We start from the raw sequence: 13,041 nt of genomic DNA, 5'->3' as shown, positions 1-13,041 counted from the left end.
CCTTGACTTTTTGCAAATCCAATCAGTTTCACGTTGATTCATCATTGCATAGATTTTAAATTACGTGGAAACAATGTTGATTCATCCAGTTTTGCCAATGGGTCGATTTCGCCATGCATGTAAAAACATCAGCTGTGCTTCTTGATGGTCTTGACTTATTAGGCCTAGGGCCTACATGATTCTGTTATGTATTTGTTATGTTAAAAAGAAATATTAATGTGCTCAACATTTCTAAACGTATGTTATTTTCGACCACTTATTACATTTCCATATGCTAAAACCTGTAATATAGCAGTATTATAAGCACCCCTCTGACGTTTGGGTTTGATAAAACTACTAGCTCCGTGAACTGTAGCAGTTAAGTTATTTTCAAATACATTGTGATAATTTAAGAAACTTCTCAAATTTTTTCAACTCACAATTTTCAGCAAATACCATTTTAAACCTGTGGATGCATAAAAATTTGACAATTTATTCAGTACCCTTTCCCGGAAACGCTTCAGGGAGGCTATGCAAGGTGCAAACTATACATTTTATTTTACCGCTTTTTACGAGCATTTAAAGGGTGTGAACTGTGAACACAACATTAGTGCCATTACATTCACTTCCTGAAACATTTTCCGCTCATATAGAATTGGCCGCACGCATAGTTGTGACGTATAGCCTGGGCTACATACTCTGTACTGTGCATAGGTTTTTGCCATATGAATGTGGATGTAAATTACAAAAGTAAGTTAAGAACATCGTCGCACATTCCGTTTTTAAAAACACGGTAAGAACACACTGTATGCCTGCTCAGATCTTCAATGCAACAGTTGTTTATTCTGTAGGCTATGAAAACGAAAGCAAACAACTAATTTCAGTGTGCCTTTTTGACTTAACAATATAAATACAGAAGTCCTTTGGATTTTGTCTTCCTATTAAAATATTCAATATTTTATAATAATCATGATGTTTTCATCTATTGGAATTATAATGCCTTGCAATGAATTGCGCTGTTCTTCAGCAGTGGGGATTCCCCGACATTGTATCGCTGCACAGAGCGCATAATTCCGTCGCTGCTTTATGTCTTTCTCAATATAACGTCAATTAATAACCTACTTGAACTGTTAATGTAATACAACAAGCCATGTTTTGCTTAATTGTCCATTGTCGCATTAAGGATTTGCCGCGCACTCTTAGCATGGGGTGCGAGGGGGTTACCCCAAAGACAGAATCGCTGGTTCCACCAGCACTAAGGCACTAGGTTAGGGGGATTTCTGAAAGGGAGATTCTGATGAGACAATGCACCGACGACCCACGGTCCTTCTTGGGTGCTTATTGAGATTGAGAATCATGGGAATATTTTCTTGATTTAACATAAAACATGTTAGATACCGGCACCATGGTTGGCTAGATGCCAACTTTACCACACACTAATGCCTTTCTGAACATACGGACAAGCAGGGCGGTAGCCAGGGTCCGGCACCATGGTTGACTAGATGCCAACTTTACCACACACTAATGCCTTTCTGAACATACGGACAAGCAGGGCGGTAGCCAGGGTCAGTGTTTTAGTGAGGTCTGGATGCCCCCCCCGTCGGTAATTCAGCCATGAACGTTTAGCTGGCTAGACTAACGACTAATTTACCAATCAAAAAAACGTTAACTGTCATGTTCTAATTGAGTGACTGTCAGTCAGTGACAATGTATTTATTTGTATTCAAAGAAATGACAGAGGTCCAGACCTCGGTGTCCTCATATTTAGCTACGGCCCTGGTTATAAGTCCATGTGAATAAACTCCCTAAAAAGATAGGTTTGTTTTACAATGTGGGGATTTTACATATAAAGCCCTCCCCCTATTTACTAAACACTTCCATGCACAAATGTTAGGCCTATATCTCAATATGGAGGGCTTTGAATGGGATTTTCTGAATGTCAAAGTCATGCAGGTAGTCAGTCGATCGCGGGACTCCTGGAATAGGACATTTGAATGTCAACAGACTTTGTAGATATACATTTGCATGAGTCAACATTTACCACACACACCTGTCAGTCTACAGGTTGCCATGGCAACAACGGAGTGTGACCCTAGTGGATCCGGAGGACTCTCCAGGCAGAATTCGGGAGTGGCGGGACCTTGGGAATCGGACTTGATTGCGGTGCAGCACAGTTTGAAGTTTGTGAAGAAGCTGGAAGAGCACTATGTTTGTCCCACCTGTAAAGGAGTAGTTCTCAACCCACACCAAACTGGCTGCGGACACATCTTCTGCTACCGCTGCATCCAAGGGCTCCTGTAAGAACACAGTAGTGATAATAAAACAGGCATTTACTGCATGTTTAGTGTTCATATACACAGTGAGATTTTTTTGGGGGTATGACTTTGGGTCAATTCCATTTCAATTCCAGTCAATCTAGGAGTTTAATCGAAATTCTATTTGTGATTTGAATATGGTCCTTTCCCTTCTGAAGACTGTATTATTATTTTTTTAGTACATTTCCCAGAGCTGACTGAAATCAGCCCTATGACAAATTACCAGCCCTCAATTGTGCAAATCTAACTGGCCTGGTATCAGACCAGCACAACTTAAAGGGGAAGTTCAGGATTTTACAATTTGAAGTGGTCTCGTGTGGCTCAGTTGGTAGAGCATGGCGCTTGCAATGCCGGGGTTGTGGGTTTGATTCCCACGGGGGACCAGTACGAAAATGTATGTATTCACTATTGTAAGTCGCTCTGGTTATGAGCGTCTGCTAAATGACTTAAACGTAAGTAAGGTGGTTCCTCACCCTGAAAGTAGTCCATGGGCCAGGAGAAACTAATCTATGGTTTGGTTCTTCTTTAAACAAGCACTGCAAACTTCAGCTAACTTTAGCCACCACAAGATAAATGGAAGTGACAGGAGCATTTGAGCATTTTTTTTTTTTATGGCCACATCACCATAAAGTAACATCAAACCAAATATGGAGTTGATTGTAGTTGATTCAGCCTTTAAATATATATATATATATATTTTTTTTACGCTCAAGTTAGCTGAAGTTTGCAGTGGCCATGTGAACTGTACTCGGGCAGGGGTATAGAAGCAGCCCATGCAGTCGCACATGTCCTTGCCCAGGCGAGCAGCCAGCCTTTGCTGTTGTACACTGCTCTTCGCCGCCATGGTTTATTTGATTAGGATCTCTTTTAGTCCACCATGGGCTAGTCTTCCAAGAGTCCTTTAAGCTACAATATGTAACTCTTTGGGCGAGCCGGCCAAATTCACATAGAAATGTGAGATATAGATCTGTCATTCTCATTGAAAGAAAGTCTTAGAAGCGGTAGATCTGTTCTATGTGTGCTATTTCTATGCTTCCCATTCTTAAGTTTCCTTTCTGCATCTTTTACTTTCAGTTTTTGTAGACCAGCAAACAGCTGAATATACAATATTTTTGGTTATTAAAAAGATAATTCACAGCGTTTTACATGGTACAATGATTCTCTACACTATACATTGCTTATTTTGTCAAATTGAAATTAGGCGAACTATTAGAACCAGGAAATGTAAAAACATACAGACATTTTGAAAAACTACAAAAGCTAAGTAAAAACAAACAGATCCACATTCCTATTACCTTTACATATTATGAGTTACACCTGCCAAGAGGCATGTGCACATATTAATTTAAATACAACATTACATATTACAATACTCTCACCCATTCTAGTTGTTCAAGAGGTTTTATGAATTAATCAAGTTGTACAATTCTGAATTTACTCTTTAAAAATGTGTTAGCCCATTGCGCTAAAGGGCCTTTAGTTGATACTGTAGGTAGCATATGTCATGAGTTAAGTAAGCAATCATATTGAAATGTGATGCTCTCTTTTATGCAGGGAAAACTCCCCAGCCACCACCCCTGCCTGTCCTTTGGACAGAGGTTTGATCAAATCTGATGAGGTGAGATTAAGAAACCATGGTTCATTTGGGAAGAAAAAAAACTAAATATATTAAGAAATACTTTAGGCATACTTTATTCTGAATTACTTTTGCAGAGTACATTTTTACTGCTAACACAACTGATGTCTGCAATGTATTTTCATTGGTACACAAACATACTTTTGGGTTTTACTTGTGATGAAATCTTAAGACACCCAACCTACAAAAACGATTGTATTAAAATTCAGACAGAAATGAAACATGAAACATGAGCTTCTTGAAATGTAAACAATACTACACAATTGTTACCATTTCCTGCAGGTTTTCCAAGACAATTGCTGCAAAAGGGAGATCTCAAATTTATTAGTCTACTGCACAAACTCCCCCAACTGCTCCCACAGAATCACATTATGTCGGTTGCAGGTAAATCCCACAAGACACCACAAGTACCTAATGTTACCTATTGCTGTAGTAAATACGAGAGAAACGCCAGCTAAAACAAGACTGTAAAATAAATCATTAACAAATGCTCAGACAGCAATGTGACCAAACATTTGATACATGACAGGCTCTCCCATTCCCTCTCTCTCTCTCTCTCTCTCTCCCTCTTTCTCTCAGGAGCATCTACAGGCATGTCAGTTTGAGTCGTTGCCGTGTTCCAATGCAGGCTGCAGTGAGATCATGCAACGTAAGGACCTGCAGGAGCACCTCAGAATCAACTGCTCCTATCGTATGGAGCCCTGTCACTACTGCAAGCACCCTTACACATGCTGCCAACTCGAGGTGAATGCCAGAGAAATTAACTGTTTTATAACATAGTCTGTTTTAATTTGTTCTTAAATTTGTTTACTCACGCAATGGTCAAGGTTGAAGTTTTATGATATAAATGAGGACTTTCGATTTGCCATTGTACCCTGCGGTTGATTTGGGATTTTCTAAGATGGTGGAACTGTCCTCATGGTGGTGGAACTGTTTTTTATTTTATTTTTAAAAAGTTTATTTAACCAGGTAAGCCAGTTGAGAACAAGTTCTCATTTACAACTGCGACCTGGCCAAGATAAAGCAAAGCAGTTACGAAACCCATAACTAGCCTACTGATTTTGCTGCACCCGATATGTCTAGGGGTCTTAGGCATTTACATTTGACATTTTAGTAATTTAGCAGACGCTCTTATCCAGAGCGACTTACAGTTAGTGCATACAATTTCATACTGGCCCCCCGTGGGAAACGAACCCACAACCCTGGCGTTGCAAGCGCCATGCTCTACCAACTGAGCTACAGGGGAGATATACCTGCTGAACAGGGTTTACAATAGATTTTATTTAGATTGTTCGGCAATAGTTTTGCTGAGCAAAACCCATCAGCAATAGTTTGGGTAGTTTTACTTTAAACAATCAGTGTATATGGTCATTTTTAGACATATAGGGTAAAGTTCATCATTTCAAAACGAGGAATCATTTTTGCAAGGCGCACTGCATGGCTAAAGCAAGAGGCGAAAATAAACTCACTACACTTCCAAACGGTCAAAACCATTTGATTTTGAGATGGGGGTCAAATCCAAAATTGTGCTATATATTTATTGGCTATGTCATAGCTAATTTGTAAACGATAAATATTGATACATGTACATTACTAGGTCAAACACTTAATCTGCAAAAATGACAAGTTAATTAGTGGGTGATGGAAATTTCAGAACCAAAATGGGGGGACAAAAAAACATAGGCTACATTAACACCCCCCTCTAATCTGATAGTAGGGTGGTAGATGCCTAGTCTCCTTTATGGCTCAGAATATGTGCCAACATAGTATACACCATAGACATGCATAATTTACACACACACGTACACATCAACTCAGACAGATCCAGCTCAGAGAGGCCCAGCTCATGAGCAGCAGGCCTAGTTAAGTGGTCTGTAACCTGATTTAAGATGTGCATAAACAGTATGTGAGAAATCACTGTATCCACCTAGGTGTTGAATGCATGTACCCAGGAGACAGCTACCTTAACCTAGGTCCAAGGCCAGCTCTGTCTTGACCTCTTGGTCGGCCAGTCCAAGCAGATTATTATTTGTTTCCGATGGTGACGAAATGAATATGTACAAAAACCTAACTACAAAAAGGCCTGCCCATTCAAAGAGGTTAACTAACACAAACAAACAAACAAACAAAAGGCCGGCCGAGAGGCTTCTGGCCTCCTCTCTAACTGACAATCACTTTAATTGGCTGCACCTGATGTGTTTATCAAAGCTTAGCTCAGCATCTAGACCCGGTTGCTGTCACCTGGGGATGGAGTGTGGAAGTGTATCCTGGAAACGTGTTCCCTAACTCTGTGCTAACACTATGCTACCCCCCATATCATAAGTCATATTAAGGAAGTGGATTGTCCTTCAACTGTGTTCCCCCTCTAACTCTTGGTTGGACTACATTTAGCCAAATATTATTTTTACATGGTCTGGGAATTACTTACAGTAATTCCCCCAATAGGTGGCGCAAGTGACTTGAATAGCTGTTTGAATCCCTCACCCTTACTGCAGTCTCTTAAAGGTTCACAAAACTACAAAGTGCCTTTGACAACACTTGAATGAAGCTCTATTCAGTCTATTATGATATGATACTGTAAGTCTTTAAGAAGGAACATCCTTCTTAATAATCACTTATTTCTGTTTGGACTCCACCAGGACCATGAGAGGCATACATGTCCAGAGGTTGAAATCAAGTGCCCCAACAAATGCTCCCAGATGATTAAAAGATGTATGGTAAATATTCAATATATTTGTTTTATTTGCTAAATGTATTGTTTGAAGAGACTAATTTATTGTTTGAAGAAGAAATGTCTATATTCCTAGACATTTGTCCATAAGCACATACACTGATTGTACAAAACATTAGGAACACCTGCTCTTTCCATGACATAGACTGACCAGGTGAATCCAGGTGAAAGCTATGATCCCTTATTGATGTCACTTGTTAAATCCACTTCAAATCAGTGTAGCTGAAGGGGAGGAGACAGGTTAAAGAAGGATTTTTAAGACATGGATTGTGTATGTGTGCCATTCAGAGGGGGAATTGGCAAGACAAAAGATTTAAGTGTCTTTGAACGGGGTATGGTAGTAGGTGCCAGGTGCAACGGTTTGAGAGTGTCAAGAACTGCAATGCTGCTGGGTTTTTCACGCTCAACAGTTTGTGTGTATCAAGAATGGTCCACCACCCAAAGGATATCCAGCCAACTTGACACAACTATGGGAAGCATTGGAGTCAACATGGGCCAGCATTCCTGTGGAAAGCGTTCAACACCATGTAGAGTCCATGCCCCGACAATTTGAGGCTGTTCTGAGGGCAAAAGGGGGTGCAACTCAATATTAGAAAGGTATTCCTAATGTTTTGTCCACTCGGTATATAATACACATTACAGCAGTTTGTAAAACTGTACGAGTGTGTAGAACTGATTTGGTTCCTGCTTCTACCTCACTCCCAATCTCCCTTCTCTCTCTCATGTATCCTTCTCCATCTGACTTCTCATCTCTATTCTCCCCTCTCTCTTTTTCACCTTTTTGTACCCTCCCCCTCACTTTCCCTCTCTGACTAACACCTCTTTGCTTTTAATGTACTATCTCTCTATCACACAGCTTGAAGACCATGCTGACCAGTGCCCTGAGGTGCAGACGGACTGTGTTTATAAGAAATATGGCTGCTCTGTCCGGGTTGGTGGATATATTCTCCTATTCTCTGTGCTTTGGAATCCAATTCTACGCCAAAGGAAATCTAATTGTAGTCGAACATTCTCAATTTATCGGTTGGGCTGGAAGCTCCACAAAGTCGCAATGATTGCATTATCTCAATGAGTCAAAGTCCTTATTCGACCCTCTTGGATGGGTAGTGGCTGACACAGATGTTGTGTGGTGATAAAACAATGGCCTTCTAACAATTCACTACAATAAGAACTGTCTATACGGTCTCAATAATGTCTGTATGAAAGTGTCAGAATGACATTGTTTTCATATCTATACCGAACAAAAATATAAACGCAACATCCAACAATTTCAATTATTTACAGTTACAGTTCATATAAGGAAATCAATTAATTGAAATGAATAAATTAGGCCCTAATCTATGGATTTCACATGACTGGGCAGGGGAGTAGTCATGGGTGGGCATGGGAGGGCATAGGCCCACGTACTTTGGAGCCAGGCCCAGCCAATCAGAATGAGTTTATCCCCACAAAAGGGCTTTATTACAGAAATAAATACTGCTCAGTTTCATCAGCTGTCCGGGTGGCTGTTCTCAGACAATCCCGCAGGTAAAGAAAACGGATGTGGAGGTCCTGGGCTTGCGTGGTTACACGTGGTCTGAGGTTTGAGAGAATTAAGCTTTTTGTGCGTATGGAACATTTCTGGGATCTTTTAATTCAGCTCATGAAACCAACTAATGTTGCGTTTATATTTTTGCTTAGTAATAGTAGTGGGTGTTTATATGAACTAGTCCTATACATTACAACCAAAAGACACAGATATGAAGTTGTCTTGGTTCAACAACAGCCCTACCCATCGTGACAAGTTCATGTCAATACAGTATGTATAATGAGTGTTATAATTTGTATGTAATTGTTTGGCATGTCATTCTTAAACATGTCTAGACATGATAGGCAGTTGTATGGCAATAGATGATGGTAGTACCTAATTGTTATCTCTCTCTGTGTGGACAGGAGAAGAGAGCCCAAGTTCAAGTTCACGAAGAAAACGCTCTCAATTACCACATCCTCCTGGTTCTGGGGAGCAACACCAAGCTGGAGACACAGGTAGGACCAATCACTACCCAGAACCTTTCTGTTTATGGACCAGGGTGCATTCAGAATGAAGAAAGCGTAGGAAATGTTTAGGTGGTGCTGTCTTGAAGGAGCAAGTTAATAACGGTCATCATAAGGACAATGCATGGTCACAAAACATTCAAAAGGGCCAAATCCTAACTTGAGATTTGCACACGGAACACACACTTTTGTCCTTTCCTTTGGAGACTTGCGCAAAACATATGACTTTCCTGCACACATCTCAAGTTAGGATTCGGCCCTTATAGTGCCTAGATCAGTGTGCTAAAGGTCAAATTGTACCTAGAGCCAGTGCGGTGGCAGCGGTTGAACTTTGACCATTCCTCTGACCCGCCAGATGGAAATCCTCCAGCAGGAGGTGCTGCTGAGGCACAAAGAGCTCCAGGAGAGGAGCCGCCAGGTCAGCGGTCTGGAGAAGGAGGTCCGCCCGCTTGCCCAGCAGGTCAGCCGATGTGACAACACCCTGTCTGCAGTACAGGTAAGAAGCAGTACTGTATTATGTAACCAATACAACACCCAGAGGCCTGGCTGGTCTAGCGGTAATGCTGCAGCATCAAGCATGTCTACAGTGTAGGTATAGGTTTGAATCTGGCCTACTGCCTTTGACACAATCTATCTCCATCTTTACCCACTGACATCTTCTCTCTGTTCAATAAAATCTGAAAATATTTATGGAACCAATGCACTCTGTCTACTGTACAGGTAAGAAACACTGCTGTTACTGTATATGGAATCAAAGCAGGAATCATTCATTCACACAACACTGCACTTAATAGAATCCATTGGTCATAGGAATCAAAACGTTGGGATTCTCATAAGAGGAGAGACTACCTGGATTGTGTTTATTAGGGCATGCAACAGAAAACTTTTAAAACGTTAAAACATTCTATTTGGTGGCTAATGATTATTAACACTACCCAGTTAAATAACAGTACTACAAATAAAGTGTTACCGTGTTCTGTACATCCCTGTACAGAGGTCTTTGGAGGAGCAGAGGGACCACATCTCCAGCGTCCAGCTCCAGCTTGAGGAGCTATCCAGTGTGTTTGGCACTGGTGTGGCCCGGGAGGAACTGGGCCAAATCAGAGCGTCCCTGGACGCCCTCAGACAGCAGGTGTCCGTCACAGAGGGGCTCAAAGACCACCTGGGTGAGTGGAGGGGGTCCTTAATGGTCTGGGTGAACTAAAGGTGGATTAGAGATCATTATTATTGTTTCCACAGACAGTAAGCCCATGACGTGTGAAAAGTGGGTCTTGGGAAATGTAACTGCCACTGGGTTATTTGAATCATGGTAAAACTGCCTCTGTCTTTGGCAGCATATTCCACACAATTCAAGTAACTCAGTGGTTACCATTCCCGGGTTACTGGAAAGACACAAGACTTTTAGGGCAATAAGCTAAAGTCTCCAAGGCTTGTAACAGATTATGGAAAGACTCAAGACTGTGTTAGGCCAATGATCTTAAGTCTCTAAGGCTTGTAAGCGATTATGAGCAAATAATTAACATTGTACTGACATTTATTAAAATCACTCGTGGATTAATTAAAGTATAAAAAATTCCATCGCCCATCTTTTCCCCCAGGAGAGTTGAAGGAGACCTACATGCGCCACTCGCGCCTCCTCAGCATCCACACAGCGCAGCTGGAGTGCAACGAGGAGCACTTCAGAGAGCTCGAGTCCACCTCGTACGACGGCAAGCTCATCTGGAAGCTCCGCGACTACCGCAAGAGGAAGGAGGCCGGGGCTCAAGGCCAGGGACCGTGCCTGAGCAGCGCGCCCTTCCACACGAGCCGCAGTGGCTACAAAATGGCCGCCAGGGCCTACCTGAACGGCGACGGGGCCGGCCGGGACACCCACCTGTCTCTCTACGTGGTCCTCATGAGGGGTGACTTCGACCCCCTCCTGCCCTGGCCCTTCAGACAACCTGTGTCATTGTCAGTGCTGGACCAGAGCGGCACCAACAACCACCTGACTATGAGTTTCAAACCCGACCCAGAAAACACTAGCTTCCACCGGCCCGGCTCGGCCGCTGCAACCACCAACGTGGCCTCTGGTTTCCAGTGCTTTGCCTCGCATGCCCAGCTGGAGACGCCCAAGAACGCCATCTATGTGAGAGACGATACACTCTTTGTTAAGGTCAAAGTGGACACAAGCGGTTTGGAGGACTTGTAGAGGGGCCTTAAAGAACTGGTTGGAGATCATTTAAAAAATAATTAGCTAATGCTACAAAGCTCAGTGCAGGCCAATGCCTCAGCTGTACTCCAAATTTAGCAAACAAATACAGTGTCAGCAAGTCCATGCATTTTCCCCCCAGATACTTAAACGATAAAGCAATACAGATATTGCAGTGAATTGCTTTAGCCTTGTCTGCAGACTGCTTGTATGTGTTCACTGAGGATTCAAGTGTTAATGCTCCCCACAGATATTATATTGAATTATATTTTGGGGTTAAAGTCCTACAATCAGAGAGCATGCAATCTATTAATTGTTAATTCATGACAACTCAGGGATTTTAATGGACAGCTGTTAAATACACTTTATAATACCTTTACTGAAGAAGCCAATAGACAGTACATGTTGAAGGTTTATATAAATTCGTATACATTATTTTGAAATTGAAATGTTATAAACGTTAAAAATATATAATGCTTATTCATGTAAGTTATTATAAAGTGTTACCATTGATGAGTGAATTGTTTCATGCTTTTTTCCTTCAATTGATTAATGAATTGTTACATGCGTTTTTCCTTACATTTTGTAGTTACATGCATAACAACAATTATGTGCATCACATCTCATATCCAGTCAGTAAATATGTAGACTGTGGTTGTGAGATACCATGAATTTGTCCTACTATGCGTTTAATAGAGATTTTTGTGCGGGGAACAATCTTTAGTAACATTTTCCTACGTACTGCATCTGAAACCACTGTAGGATGGACATGAACCTCCACAATGACTGTGTGTGGGTCCTTATTTTTATTAATGTGTGTGTTAATGGTAAAGAAACATTATGTGAGCTTTCATGTAAAACATTATGGGATGCCAATGCATAATAAAGGATATTTCAGATACAGGTATGCAGCTCTACTATCCATTTCTATGGGAATGGGGTGCTTTTCTGGGTAAACACTGAAATACCAAGGCTGGGATTCAATCCGAGGCACGTTATAGAGCAGCGCACTAAGCGAAAGAAAATGAATGTGATCTATGTGAAATAAATTGCCTTTAAAAAGGTGCATTTCCGGCTGTCTAGTGCGCTGCTCCATTATGGAATCATGGCCTAAACCTTAAAAATAAGGGAAGAGTAACAACACACATGAATAGACCACAACAACCATATTTATGAATCATTGTGCTAGTTTATTCAAATAGCTGACACGTTTCGACCGTAGTCTTGTCAAAATGACACTTTCTTTGTGCAGAGTTGTCATTCTGTCCGACTCTACAGAAACGTGGTTCTACTTTACAGAAACATGAAAGCAAATATATACATGTATGTAAACCCCTTCCATATCATACAGAAAGTTCAGCACAGCAGAAAGGAACATTTGGGGAAAAAAGGATGACAGACACATCCAGTAACTTTGAGCAGATGCTGGAAGTCAAAGTAAATGTTCAGCAAAAAGCACACAGATCTTGTGGTTTAATGGAACAAATGTTTAACTTTCAACATATACAGTGGGGGGAAAAAAATATTTAGTCAGCCAACAATTGTGCAAGTTCTCCCACTTAAAAAGATGAGAGAGGCCTGTAATTTTCATCATAGGTACACGTCAACTATGACAGACAAAATGAGAAAAAAAAATCAAGAAAATCACATTGTAGGATTTTTAATGAATTTATTTGCAAATTATGGTGGAAAATAAGTATTTGGTCAATAACAAAAGTTTCTCAATACTTTGTTATATACCCTTTGTTGGCAATGACACAGGTCAAACGTTTTCTGTAAGTCTTCACAAGGTTTTCACACACTGTTGCTGGTATTTTGGCCCATTCCTCCATGATGATCTCCTCTAGAGCAGTGATGTTTTGGGGCTGTCGCTGGGCAACACAGACTTTCAACTCCCTCCAAAGATTTTCTATGGGGTTGAGATCTGGAGACTGGCTAGGCCACTCCAGGACCTTGAAATGCTTCTTACGAAGCCACTCCTTCGTTGCCGGGCGGTGTGTTTGGGATCATTGTCATGCTGAAAGACCCAGCCACGTTTCATCTTCAATGCCCTTGCTGATGGAAGGAGGTTTTCACTCAAAATCTCACGATACATGGCCCCATTCATTCTTTCCTTTACACGGATCAGTCGTCCTGGTCCCTTTGCAGAAAAACAGCC

The 13,041-nt window shown here is 41.3% G+C and overlaps 1 protein-coding gene across 3 annotated transcripts; it reads left to right on the top strand.

Annotated features, from left to right (window-relative positions):
* Positions 1-421: 421 nt before the first annotated feature.
* On the top strand, positions 422-11,786 carry traf5 (Tnf receptor-associated factor 5). 3 transcript variants are annotated; one of them, XM_045205553.1, is made up of 11 exons: positions 422-772; positions 2,037-2,276; positions 3,849-3,912; positions 4,213-4,314; positions 4,510-4,674; positions 6,570-6,647; positions 7,518-7,592; positions 8,594-8,686; positions 9,051-9,191; positions 9,690-9,861; positions 10,294-11,786. In XM_045205553.1, the coding sequence occupies exons 1-11, from the start codon at positions 705-707 to the stop codon at positions 10,881-10,883; spliced, it is 1,788 nt and encodes a 595-aa protein (XP_045061488.1). In that variant the 5' UTR covers positions 422-704; the 3' UTR covers positions 10,884-11,786. The 3 variants fall into 3 exon arrangements, with proteins under 3 accessions (XP_045061488.1, XP_045061489.1, XP_045061490.1); XM_045205554.1 differs by having other exon boundaries at positions 647-729; XM_045205555.1 differs by having other exon boundaries at positions 694-772; positions 2,044-2,276.
* The last annotated feature ends 1,255 nt before the right edge of the window (positions 11,787-13,041 follow it).

Source organism: Coregonus clupeaformis, chromosome 20 (assembly GCF_020615455.1).
Source record: "Coregonus clupeaformis isolate EN_2021a chromosome 20, ASM2061545v1, whole genome shotgun sequence".
Lineage (NCBI taxonomy): Eukaryota > Metazoa > Chordata > Actinopteri > Salmoniformes > Salmonidae > Coregonus > Coregonus clupeaformis.
Note: the sequence above shows the minus strand (reverse complement) of the source record. Positions and strands in the feature narration are given on the sequence as shown.

Bases quoted from the DNA above. Each gene is read 5' to 3' on its own strand.
- traf5 (XM_045205553.1), top strand. From the start codon at position 705: ATGAATGTGGATGTAAATTACAAAAGTAAGTTAAGAACATCGTCGCAC. The intron at 3,913-4,212 runs GTGAGATTAAGA...CATTTCCTGCAG, and splicing joins GTTTGATCAAATCTGATGAG to GTTTTCCAAGACAATTGCTG. The intron at 6,648-7,517 runs GTAAATATTCAA...TCTATCACACAG, and splicing joins AGATGATTAAAAGATGTATG to CTTGAAGACCATGCTGACCA.